Source organism: Rhineura floridana, chromosome 1 (assembly GCF_030035675.1).
Source record: "Rhineura floridana isolate rRhiFlo1 chromosome 1, rRhiFlo1.hap2, whole genome shotgun sequence".
Classification (NCBI taxonomy): domain Eukaryota; kingdom Metazoa; phylum Chordata; class Lepidosauria; order Squamata; family Rhineuridae; genus Rhineura; species Rhineura floridana.
This window is the reverse complement of record NC_084480.1, coordinates 136,332,855-136,345,459: the sequence shown is the minus strand read 5'-3', so window position 1 is coordinate 136,345,459 and position 12,605 is coordinate 136,332,855. Positions and strand designations below refer to the sequence as shown.

At 42.2% G+C, this 12,605-nt stretch overlaps 1 protein-coding gene across 2 annotated transcripts in view; it reads left to right on the top strand.

The window, feature by feature from the left end:
• Positions 1–10,690, top strand: part of TMEM38B (transmembrane protein 38B) — a 40,496-nt gene extending 29,806 nt beyond the window's left edge. The window contains exons 5-6 of one of the 2 annotated variants that reach the window (XM_061633043.1): positions 4,358–4,475; positions 7,423–10,690. In XM_061633043.1, the coding sequence (XP_061489027.1) occupies positions 4,358–4,475; positions 7,423–7,635 (331 nt within the window). In that variant the 3' untranslated portion in view covers positions 7,636–10,690. The remainder of the gene's footprint in view (positions 1–4,357; positions 4,476–7,422) is intronic. The other variant, XM_061633032.1, reaches the window with a different exon arrangement.
• The last annotated feature ends 1,915 nt before the right edge of the window (positions 10,691–12,605 follow it).

The following is a 12,605-nucleotide window of genomic DNA, read 5'->3' as shown; positions in this document are numbered from 1 at the left end:
GCCACTGGTCAGGGATGATGGGAGTTGTAGTCTCACATCATCTGGAGGGCCACATGTTCTGCATCCCGAGTCTACATGAACAGGAATCTTGCTAAGAGTCCCTGCAGTGTACCAGCTCTGCCTTTTTACTGAAGCATCCACAAGCACCCTGCCAGTCACAGTGACGGACGCTTCACTAGTGTCTGACAAAACGTCAACTTCAAAACAGTGACTAAAATTCATCGGGAATGAAAAGTTCAGGTTTTGTGGGGATGCAAGAGCCTGCTTCGAAGACAAGCTGCATTAGTATGCTGTATGAAGCATCCTTCTGGCGCATGGGGAATACTGCTTCAGTTACAGCTTTCAGCTCAGGTTTGCAGAAGCTAAATTGGGAATGTTAAATCACTCCCAATTTAACTTCTGCCATAGGAAGTACAGAAAGAGCTAAAGCAGGCTGGCAGGCCCCAGTTGCCGCTCCAAAGGGGAAACGAGCTCACAGTGGGCATTTTAAAAGTCCTTTTGCCCTTCCTCTGGGACTTCCTGGCAGGGTTTTTTTTTTGGCAGAAATGATTATTTTGAAAACAGGGTTGCGACTTCTAGTGTGATAAATGCAGCAGGGGTGCCAAAGCACTTGGGCCCCCTGCTTCCTTTCCACTATCCTAGGTAATAAAGAATGACAGGAGAGAAACTCAGAAATGTCAGCGGAGCCCTTGCCAAAAGTTGTTTTTTGTCTCTTCTCCCTCTTAACCTCCCTGCCCAGCTTTCATTGTGGTATAAGCTGTCTTTTTCTTTTTTTTTGGTGTGTGTGACCTAAATCCTTCAGCTATGATGAAAAATATGTTTGTCAATTTAATGCACCACAGATACTTTTTTCTCTCTTAAAACTAAGGAATAGCAGCGCTTTAAATTTTAAAGCAGCAAATTAAAGCTAATGAAAAGAGAAGTGTTTGCAAGGAGCCACTCTTGTGACAAAATCATGGAATTGAAAACTTAGTAAGACTTTAAAAATGGTTTTCTGGTACTGCACTATGCAGCGTAGTGCTGGATTAGACATACAGTGCTTTGCAAAAGTACTCAGACCCCTGACCAATGCTCCATACTACTGAATTACAGTTGGTATGTAGTTATTTTGTTCTGTATGATATTTTATTTTGAAACACTGAAACTCAAAATCAGTAAGGTGACATTGGTTTTATGTTGGGAAATGTTTGTAAGAAACATAAAAAACTGAAACGTTGCTTGCATAAGTATTCAACCGCTGCGCTGTCGAAGGTCCCAGTTTACCCAGATGAAAGAAATTGCCCTGTTGAGGACACAGTTACCTTACCATTGGCCTCCACCTGTGAACCATTAAAGTTGCTGTCACATTGTCAGGATAAAACCCCCACTGTTGAAGGATCACTAGTCAGGCTGTGGATCTGAAGGAAAGAGCAAAGAACATTCTACAGAAGTGACAGATAATATAATACAAATGCATAGATTAGGAAAAGGGTACAAAATAATATCCAAGTGTTTGGATATCCCAGTGACCACAGTTGGATCAGGATAATCAGGAAGTGGAAGCTGCATCACATCACTCAGGCACTGCCAAGAAAAGGCTGTCCCTTAAAACTCAGCGCTCAAACAAGAAGGAGACTTGTGAGAGAAGCCACAGAGAGGCCAACAATCACTTTGATGGAGCTACAGAGTTCAGTGGCTGGGAGTGGAGTAATTCTGCACCAGTCAACCATATCAAGAGCTCTGCATAACACTGGCTGGTATGGGAGGGTGGCAAGAAAGAAGCCGTTACTCAAAAAGTACTATCTGAAAGGATGTCTGGAGTTTGCCACAAAGCATGAGAGTGCCCCAGCTGCGATGTGGGAAAAGGTTTTGTGGTTACATGAGACCAAGATAGAGTTTTTTGGCCAAAACTCAAAGCACTATGTGTGGTGCAAACCTAACACTGCCCATGCCTCAAGACACACCATCCCTACAGTAAAGTATGGAGGTGGTAGCATCATGCTGTGTGGATGCTTCTCATCAGCAGGGACTGGGCATCTTGTTAAAATTGAAGGAAGAATTGATGGAGCAAAATACAGGGAAATACCGCAAGAGAACCTGCTTCAGTCCACTAAAAAACTGAAGCTTGGGAGGAACTTCACTTTTCAGCAGGACAATGATCCCAAGCACAAGGCCAAAACAACATTAGAGTGGCTTAAGAACAAAAAGGTGAATGTCCTACAGTGGCCCAGTCAAAGTCTGGATCTCAATCCAATTGAGAATCTGTGTCACTCTTTGAAAATTGCGGTCCACAAGTGACATCCAACCAACCTGAAGGACCTGGAGCGAATCTGCCAAGAAGAATGGGCCAAAATTCCTCCGACACTGTGTGCAAAGTTGGTACATACCTACTCCAAAAGACTTAAAGCTGCTGTTGCAGCGACAGGTGGCTCTACCAAATATTAATGTCTGTATGATGAATACTTATGCAAGCAACATGTTTCAGTTTGTTTCTTACAAACATTTCTCAACATAAAACCAATGTCACAATAATTGATTTCAGTGTTTCAAATTAAAATATCATACAGAATGAAATTACAATGTACCATTTGTAATTTAGTAATGTGAGAGCATTGGTCAGGAATCTGATTACTTTTGGAAGGCACTGTAACTCCTAAGCCAAAGGTGGGGATTTTTTTTTAGTGGGAGGGCTGAATTCCTTCCTTGGGAACTGTCACACGCCTATGGTGAGCAGGACCAGAGGTTAACGCAGTGCACTGAATGTGACTTCCACTTTTGTACAAAGAGCTACACCTCCTCCTCTCCATCCAGGCAAGCGAGACGCATTGTCACAGTTCAAAAACACATCCCAGCTAGGCAAAAACACTCGAGGAGGCCGTGGGGTACAGCCAGTGAGAGGTGTGGCTTGGGTAAAGGTGAGTCCAAAGGGCCAGGTAGGGAGGCCTGCAGGGCCTCATTCTGCTCCCAGGCCTGAAGTTCCCCAACCCTGCTCTAAGCCACAGTTTTAGACATTTTTGAGCAGAATATGACATGCCTTTAGCAAGGGACCTATTTTATAGGGAAGTGTCAGGGATCCCCCCAGGTAAATGAAGGTGAAGACAAAAACATTCAAGAACTAGACACTTTTATGTCCCGCAGAGGAGTGGAACTTTGGTCTGTTACAATCTGCAACCATGAACTCACTGATTGACTTCTGGCAAGCTTTTATCGGCTTGGCATGCCCGTCGGCAATATTGTCAGGCTACCTCACAAACCTTGTGAAGTGCTTTAAAACACTCAAAGTACTGTATAAATGCCAAATGGAGGTGGTGGTAAAGATTCAAGAAAAACAGGTGCACCATAGGAAATACAGAAATCCTCATGTTGAATAAAATCCAAATCTGTATCTTATTAGAAATTATGTCTCAGTTCTTATATGTTGTAGCACTTTCAGTTTTATTATAGATTTTTCAGTTGTTCAGTTGTTTGTCCTTTAACAACTCAACCAATTTAATTGAGCTGTTAAATTTTAAGTAAACTCGTGTTTCTGGGATTCGTGTTCTGGTGTTTGCTTTTAAAGTCCTTAAAAGTCTAGGGCTTTGGTGTCTTAGCAAATGCATCTTCCCGTATGAATCTCTGTAATGTTTAAGATCAGCCAGCAGGGAAGCCCTGTTTTCAAGTTTGTACACATTTGTAAGCCACTCTTTCATAAGAAGCAGAACCTTTTCTGTTAGTACATGGGTTCACAGGCTGTTCACTAAGCTTTCTCTCCTATGGCATTCTGCAAACAACAGATGACAGCGTGGTTTTGTTGTCTTTTCAGGAGCTGGCTTTACTTTTGAACTATAGCTATGATGCTTTTCTAGTTTTTAATTGCTGTTTACTTGCTGTATCTGATTTTGTACACTGCTTTAAGTGCATTACCAGAAAAGAGGTATAGAAATCATACCAATCATATATATCTTAATATAGGTGATTTTATAAAAAGTCACTAGAGGAAAGTTAAAACAACAACTTAATAAGGGGAAGCTATCACACATCGTTAGAAGGGATGCCCATTTTTAATATTTTCCTTTCATTCATTCTTACTGCAACACACCAAAGCCAAAAGAGCCTTAAAAATGAAACAACCATACCCCTAACTTGAAACCACCCAATTGAAACGGAACCCTCTCAACGAGCTGGCCAAAACTTTAGCTGATGGATTTACTGATTAAAAGTTTTTTCAGCCCCGTTAGATAACCTAAATGCCTCTGGAGTGGTGATGGTGGGAATTATTTACAAATAAAAAAATGTTAATAGCAATGTTCAGAGATTTGTGAACTCCTTATTGTAGGGGGAGAGGGGGATTGAGAAATATGCCTCACTTTTGTGTTTTGTGTCTTTTTTTTAAATTCAGTCCTGTGAAAGTAAGCTTGGTAGGAGCTGTACTCTTCACAATGCAGCATACCTTTTATCTTCCAGTAGCAAAACCCAACCTCATGTTGTTTTACACCATCTTCTTGGTAGTCAACAAGGTAAGAATTTTGAGAGTTCTTGGTGCTTGAAGATGTATTGATATGAGTAACTATAGGTACTCTAAAAATGTATAGACTGTTCTGTTTTTTTTCTTCTGCATCTTTTATCTACTTGTTTTTGTTAAGATTTGCTACCTGCCCTTCACCAGAAGATCCCAGGGTCAATCACAATAATATATAAAATACAATATTAAAAACAGTTTAAAACCATTTTCATTCACAACACGAGAGAATCCTAAGAGTATATATCTCAAGTAGAGATGTGAAGGCCTGGAAAATGTTGAAGGAAAATTGTGGGGTTTTTAGGAAAAAACTAGAAAATGTTGGGGTAAAATGTTGGGGGCATTTCCCCCATTTTTCTGTTCTTTTTCCTGGGTCTTCGCATCTCTAATCTCAAGTGTCAAAGGCCAGGATAAAGAGGTGCATTTTCAGCATTTGCTGAAAACTGTATTGCCATATGCCCCTCTGTAGGGAGGGAATTCCACAACTTAGGGGCTGCCACAGAGAATGCCCTCTCCCAGGCTACCCCTTGAACCTCTGATGGTGGTAGAACTACCAAAGCCCCCCATGCCGATCCCAACACCCAAGATGGTGTGTAGGGAAGGAGGCAGTCTTTCAGATAATTGGAGCCTAAGTCATTTAGGACTTAAAACACTTATATTAACGGTTCCAGTAATTCATCTTCATATACTAGATATGATTGCTTTAAAACCACACAAAATCAGTACTGTGATCTTGGCCTTTTTCTGAAGTTTGTTCCTGAATAAACTTTTCGACCTCTGATAACTAACAATTCAAATACAAAGTTGCCACCCTGGGCTCCTGGGAGGAAAGGTGGGATATAAATTTAATAAATAATTAAAGTTCTGTGGTCACTTTTAAAACAGAGGTGGTGAACTGTTGGTCCACGGGTCTGGTTTAGCCCCCTCTAAGCCTTTCTTGGCCCTCTAATACCCACCAGTTTTGTCAGCAGCGGTGAAAAGCAACATGTGTCCAACCTAAGAACTGCTTTCAGGAAAGAGCAAGCGAGCCAATGAGAACCAAAAGGCATTGGTAGAGAAAACATTGGAACAGGTCAGAATACTCTGGAAAAAGGAAGCAGCAATCTGATTTGCTATTCAGGAAACATTGGAGCAGATTGGACTACTCCTTCTTGTTTGGAGTAGGAGGAAGAGAGCAGGAAGGCAGTAGAGCAGGGGTCAATGAACAGACATGCAAGTGTGTGTGCACATTGTGAGTGCATTGTTGTCTGTGTGGGATGGCCACACCCATTGCTTGCTTTGGCTACGCCCATTGCTGACATTCGCCAACAAGGAATGCGGCTGTCGGCCTATGGAATTTTAGTCACCCCTCTTTTAAAGCATTCTGAAATTCAGTGGTGAACATTTTTGAATGGTAGTGATATGTAATTTATCCACATCTATCCTCTAAAAAGCCCAAAGAACAGAAGGGGACCCTCCAGGAATGTTGGAGAAATATTCATTTCCATAAACTGATGAGACACTTAATTTGAAGTTTAGTCCTCACACTACTGTGTGACTGGCCATTATATTTCCACCCACTGTCAACCCTGACTGCAGTTTCTCATGGCTAACATGCCGATGACAACCCCAGTGCCCCTGTCAGGTCTACATGTGATATTTATTAACTACCTGATGGGATGGTGAGTGGCTGGATGGGAAGGAATAAGCTGAAGCTGAACCCTGACAAAACTGAGGTACTGTTTGTGGGAGACAAGGGAAGGTTGCGGGATGTTGACCTGGTGCTTAATGGGGTACAATTGCCCCTGAAAGACCAGGTCCGCAGCCTGGGGGTCATTCTTGACTCCCAGCTGTCCATGGAGGCTCAGGTCTCGGCTGTGAGCCGGGCGGCGCTGTATCAACTCCATCTGATACGGAGGCTGTGCCCCTACCTTCCCAACCATCTGCTCCAATCTGTGGTACATGCCCTGGTTTCCTCTCGCCTAGACTACTGTAATGCGCTCTTCGTGGGGTTACCCTTGAAAACGGTACAGAAGCTGCAACTGGTACAGAATGCGGTGGCTTGCCTGATTAAAGGCAGCCGCCGGTGAGATCACATCACTCCAGTGCTGAAGGAGTTGCACTGGTTACCGGTTGTTTTCTGGGCCCAATTCGAGGTGTTGGTTCTGACCTTTAAAACCCTATACGGTTTCGGCCCAGTCTATCTGAAGGAGCACCTCCAACATCATCGGGGATGCTGCTCAACAAGATCAGCCTCAGAAGGCCTTCTCTCTATCCCACCAGTTAAAACAGCTAGACTGATGAGGACTAGGGAGCGGGCTTTTTCAATTGTGGCCCCCACCCTGTGGAACTCCTTCCGAAATGATCTCCGCCATGCCCCCTCTATGATGAGCTTCTGCCGGGCCTTGAAGACCTGGCTCTTTAGGCAGGCTTTTGGGGTGGGTTAGTTTTTATTATTATTGTTGAGATTTTTAATGTTTTAATGTATTTGTATGTTTTTATTTTGTACGTTGCCCAGAGTGGCTGGACAGCCAGCCAGATGGGCAACTAATAAATTTAATAAATAAACAAATAAATAAATTTTAGTGGCAAGGCCTGCTGAAGATTTGGCTAAGTTCACGATATTTAGGAATATGCCAATATTGAGCCTTGCCTTCAAAATCTGCTCTAGGGGGTTGGAGGTGCACGGGAGGCTGGAGGGGGTGGGGAGAGAAGACAAACAGGAAGTCCTAGTATTGCACAAGCAGGCAGGCATCACTGGATTGTCACTGTAGGGCTGTATTATTTATTCTGTTTTTTGTTTTACTGTCGCAAACTGCTTTGAGCTGCCAGGAAAAGCAGTATCAAAGTGTGTTATTTTTAGACATGCAAAGACACCAGTTCTACCATACAGAAAGAAAATACCTAGTTTAGCTCTGTCCAGTCTCATTGCAGAGCTGATGCCCTTCTTGTGCTTTTTGTTGCAGGCACTCATGATGCTAAAGGAATGTGCATCTTCTCCGTTTGCTTCATTTGAGAAGGTGCTGGGTATCCTCCTCTTTGGTCAGCAGGCAGCTTCTCCGAAAGCTAAGAGTGAGGCCAAGGTACCTTACAACGGTGCCTCCTCAGACTATGATCATACTACTTCAGGAGAGACGGGTGACAGTGTTAAGAAAAGGCATGCAAAGAAATCTGAATAAAAGTATAGAAAGTGATGTGGATGGCCGACACTGGCTTGTTTGTGTGAGCCCATAAACATGTAACTTTTTCCCCCTAATGATGTGAAATGACAATTGTGTATAAGGAAATTCATATAGCAAATGGTTTGCTGCAACATGGTAAAAGGTTTCCTGTGCAAGCTCCCAGTTTGGTGAAGCTCTTGCAGGCTACACTGCCCATGAACTTTTTGTACTATTGACAACTCCTGCAACTGCCATGTGGCTCTATGTAGCCTCTGAATTTTTTTTTTGTAAACAAGAATTGGTTTTTGAAAGAGATGCATCATGTTAAATTTTTTCTATCAAATGTAACTGAAAAAATAAGAGATTATATTGTGATTTTACTTGTACAAGGAATTTTTATTGTGGTTTTAAATACGTTTTCTAGTAAGAAAACAATACTAACTTTTTAAAAGCTTGATTAAATATTTTCTAGCACTAGCCAAATGCGATTGTTGGAATTGACTATTTTTGTTGATTATAACTTATTTGGGAGATGATCCAGCAGAGTTGAGCATATTAAAATCCAATGGGTGAGATTTAAGAATGCACATTTAGGACTTCATTTTTGGCTAAATTGTACCCTGATGTTTTCATTTCACAGCAGGGGGCTACTCTCCCAATATTTCAATACACTAGATTTTAATCTAGTTGAGCAGCATAAACCATCTTTGTGAAAAGATAATGTATTCAATAACTGAAAGAAACAATGGTTTGTGCTATCAAACCTCCTAAGAAACCAGCTTAAGCTTCTAACAACAACAAAAAATCTTGATAATACTGCTTGCCAAATTGTCTTGCAGACACAAATTTGTAAGTTTTCACACTTGACTGTAATCACAAGTAGTTTTATAGTTTTCACAAAATTTTTCATACTAGGTTTTCAAATCTTTCTACGTTTAGTCACTGGAACCACTTGGCTATTAAATGGTTTGTAAACATGAGATTCTCTCTTCCTTGCTGGGTTTAAGGGACAATGAAACTGATTGAAACTCAAATTCATATAGGTTGTGGGGTTTTTTGAGTGTATTTTTCAATCAAGACAGACAATGTAGTAAGAACGCAGACTCCTCTAAAATATCTGTAATTTTATTTAAATAGAAATTGCATTCTAGACAGGTTTCCCCATCTAATTTGGCATCTCAGCTTGTCTAATGCTACCTAGGTGTAGAGCTAGGTTTGTGCAACATACCAAGCTAAGTATATCAGCCATGTATAGCTGCTGATCAGGGGCCTGTTAAACCAGGTGTTTCTGTGGCCTGCCTGGGATGGAAAAACCAGGATGGAATTGCCAATTACCTGGCAGGAAATAAAAGTAGGAAGGGACCACTTGCGGGGAGCTCCCCTTCCTTTTCCCCTCAGTTGCCTGCTAGGCCAGAATACATGGCTGGTGTCTGTGCTTGGCATGGTGGGTTAGAAGTTGTGTAGCCGTGCTTTAGAATTATATCCAGCTAAGTCATACTCAGAGTAGAACCACTGAAATCAATGGACATAAGTAGCGTACCTTTCTTGATTTCCATGGGTCAGCTCTGGATATGACTAACATTGAATATTGCCCTCTTTAGGTAAGGAGGTTGTGACTTCAAATGTTTTTCTTTTATAAGTAGCTCTGTGTGTGTGTGTGTTTGTGAGAGAGACAGAGAGAGAGAGAGGATTTTTTTTAAAAGGAAGTTTCATTCCTCCCCCCTACATCTTTCAATGCTAAATTTTCCTCTTAAGTGGTTTGTTCTGGGAGATTGTAATTAGAGTATCCAGAAAATTTACTGGACTCTTGAGTGTCCATGTAACATTATACTGAGTTTTGTTATCAGGCAGCTGAAAAGTACTTGAGGCAAACACCATTAAGCAATGTGCTTCCAACATTTTATGACTTTTTTGTGTGCACTGGTAAAGTCACTGACGTCTTTTGTATGACTGGACCGAACAAGCATCTGGATGCTATTTGCTACTAGATTTGTGTACTGCATTTGGTGCTGTTGACGACAACAACCTCACAGTAATTGCACTGTAGTTCTTACTGCACAAAATTGGTGAGAAAATGTATTTTAAAATTACTGTTGCGATATTTACAGTTGTTAGCCAGAAAATGGCCTGCTTTGTATTTGGATACACTATGTGTTTTAAATCCCTGCTATTAAAAAAAATGGAAACAGTTTGTCTTGGTGCTGTTAGCAGTGTGATGGGCAAATACTGAGCAAAACAAATATGTTTTCTTGCTCCATAGGAACTTTGGCATGTTCTCATTAAAACACTAGAATTGTTCTGCAATTTTGTTGTATAGCATTTCAATGTGTTTCTACTAGTTCAGGTATGAGGTTTGCTGCCCTTGGGCTCCTTGGGAGGAAGGGCGGTATGTAAATTGAATTAATAATATTAATGAAAATAATGTGTCTGAATCTTCTTTCATTCCCTTTGGCTACAACCTAATACCTGACAAAGGCATTCAACATTGAGTGCCACACTAGAGAAACACCCCCACTACCATTCCACACGCAATTAAGCTTGTTTAACCCTGTCTTGGGATAGTGGAGAGGAACTCTAAATGTTTCTTCCTTGTGCCTTTTAAACATAACCCTCCTGCCCTAGCCAAAAGCCCTGTAGCAATCTGATAGTAAGGTCAAACCAGACCCCAGTTAGGTTGCTCTTTGTTTCAGACCATGAGGTGCACGTGACTCCAATTTCATGTAAAAATATTAAACTCTTATTATTTTATAGTCTAAAGGATATTTGTAATGCAGGTATGTTATCTGGTCTGTAAGGACTCCGGTGAGAATTCCTGTGAGGCTTCACAAATAAGATTCCTTTACTCTTGGGATTGCTAATGTGATGCTTTCCAGAGGTGATTGGGTGACAACCCCACCACTTATCATGGCCGTGCTGCCTGAGGCTGATAGGAGTTCTAGTTCCAACATCTGGAGGGGCTACCTGTCTTGCCCACACTTCAGTCCTATAAATCTTTTCTCAGAAGCCAGACCCACTTTTCAATAGGGCTTAGTCTCCAATAACCGTGGTTAGGATTGCAACTTTGTTTACATGTCCCTTCAAGTGAAAACCTCCTGGGTAGTGCAAATAAAACAGTAATGAATTGTCAGCGCCTTATTGTCTTAAATTCTTCACCGACATAAAAGTAGCTTGGATATACTGTATATGCAGTGCGTCACTTGTATTCCATCAATTGTAACTGGTGTGTAATGGATCCCAGTGCCATTTTAGGGAAACCCTGATATGAAGAAAACACGCAGGTAAGTAACAAGAGGGAAGGTGAATTGTAATGGCCCAGAAAAAATTTACTCCGTTATGGCATGAGAATGCATAGGAGGGTTTAAAGCTCGAACCAGTTTTGATTCTTATGAACTACTTAGCACCAGGGCTGGGCTGGGCAATTGTTTTTTTGTTGGAGGCCCCATGCTGACTGGGGGTGGGACCAAAGCCAGTGTTGGGTGCAACCAGCCCCTTTCCTGCCCAGTCCGCTACCAGAGGAGGAACAGATCTTGCACCTGAAATTTGAGAAATTGCTTGCAGACAACTTTTGAAATGAGGGCCAAGGCCACACGTCTTAGCTGTTTCTGGGCCAGCTGTGCACGCACATGACGTAGAAAATACGAGAGGGATGGCCAGACTGAAGGAAGACAGCTCAGACTGTTCATTTCTTGCTTGAATAGGTGTTACACAGACATAAGTCTGGCTGTTTTCAACAACGTTGCCCCCTTGCCCTTCCAAGGCTTTCCTGTCTGGAGGCAATTGCATTTTTTCCCTCTCCAGTGAGTCACAGCTGGTATGAGACAGCATGTTCTGGGGGAGCGAGAAGTGGTTGCTTTGATTGGTAGAGCCAAGCTCATCGAGAGCTTTGAACATCAGGGCAGAATCTTTGAGCTTGAGCTCTTGTGTTCCGAGGTGAGTGGAAAAGAGAAGAATTCTGCAAGGTTATGCTCATGCTGGCCTGTCGTACTGAGCAGCCAAGTTATTGTGTGTTTGTACTTGATCTGTTTCAGGCTGTGGCATCATTCCTAGTAGTAGTGCACTCTTTTAGTTCTCTCCAGTAATGGTGTAGCAACTTGGGAATTGAAGCTAGTGTCATCTGCCCTACTAATGTCCTTTTTGCTTTCTCTAGACCACCTGCAAGCATTCCATCAATCCCAAGATGGTTTCAATGAGCAACGCTAAGAATGCTTTTTATAGTTTTCCTAGTCCATCGCTATTGACTGTCAACAGGATACAGAAAGCAGAACAGAGCAATGTTGTTTTTTTAAAGTGGGTGCATTCTGAGATCGGTCTGCTTTGTGTTTTAATTTACATGCTGGGCCAGTCCTTCCATGGGATAGGAGGAGGGAGCAGGCTTTTGGTGCTATTAAAGGACAGCAAACTTTCAATGACATTTTTCTTACCAGGGAGTTGCCATCAGCAGCAAAATGCTTTGACCTCTATTTACAAAATAGTAAGAGCAGTACTTTTGTGACACACTCCCAAGTGCTCAAAAGTGCTACACACACACTCCTTCAGCAATCCCCACAACAGGTGAGGATCACAGTCCCCGTGTTACAGATTGTGTGTGTTGTGTGAGGCAGAATAACAGGAGGCCCAGCGCCGCCCAGCAAGTGCCTGAGACAAGTCTTCGGAAGGGCTTTAGCTGTGGTAGAGCATCTGCTTTGCGTGTAAAAGGACTCATGTTCAATCCCCGGCATTGCCTGGTAGGGATGGGAGAGACCCATCTGAATCTGATGAGCTGCTGCCAGTCAGTGTAGACAATACTGAGCTAGAGGACCAGTGGGCAGACATGTGTAATATACCTTCCTGTGTTTCCGAGACTTGAATTGGGAGTTCCTGGATCATGGTACACACCACATAGTCAGGTAAGACTGAGTTTTCTATTGCACATGTTGGAAAATGGCAGTCTTGTTTTTGGTGCCACTTGTGAAAATGCCTGTAGTTAAGCGATTTTTTTTGGTAAACTG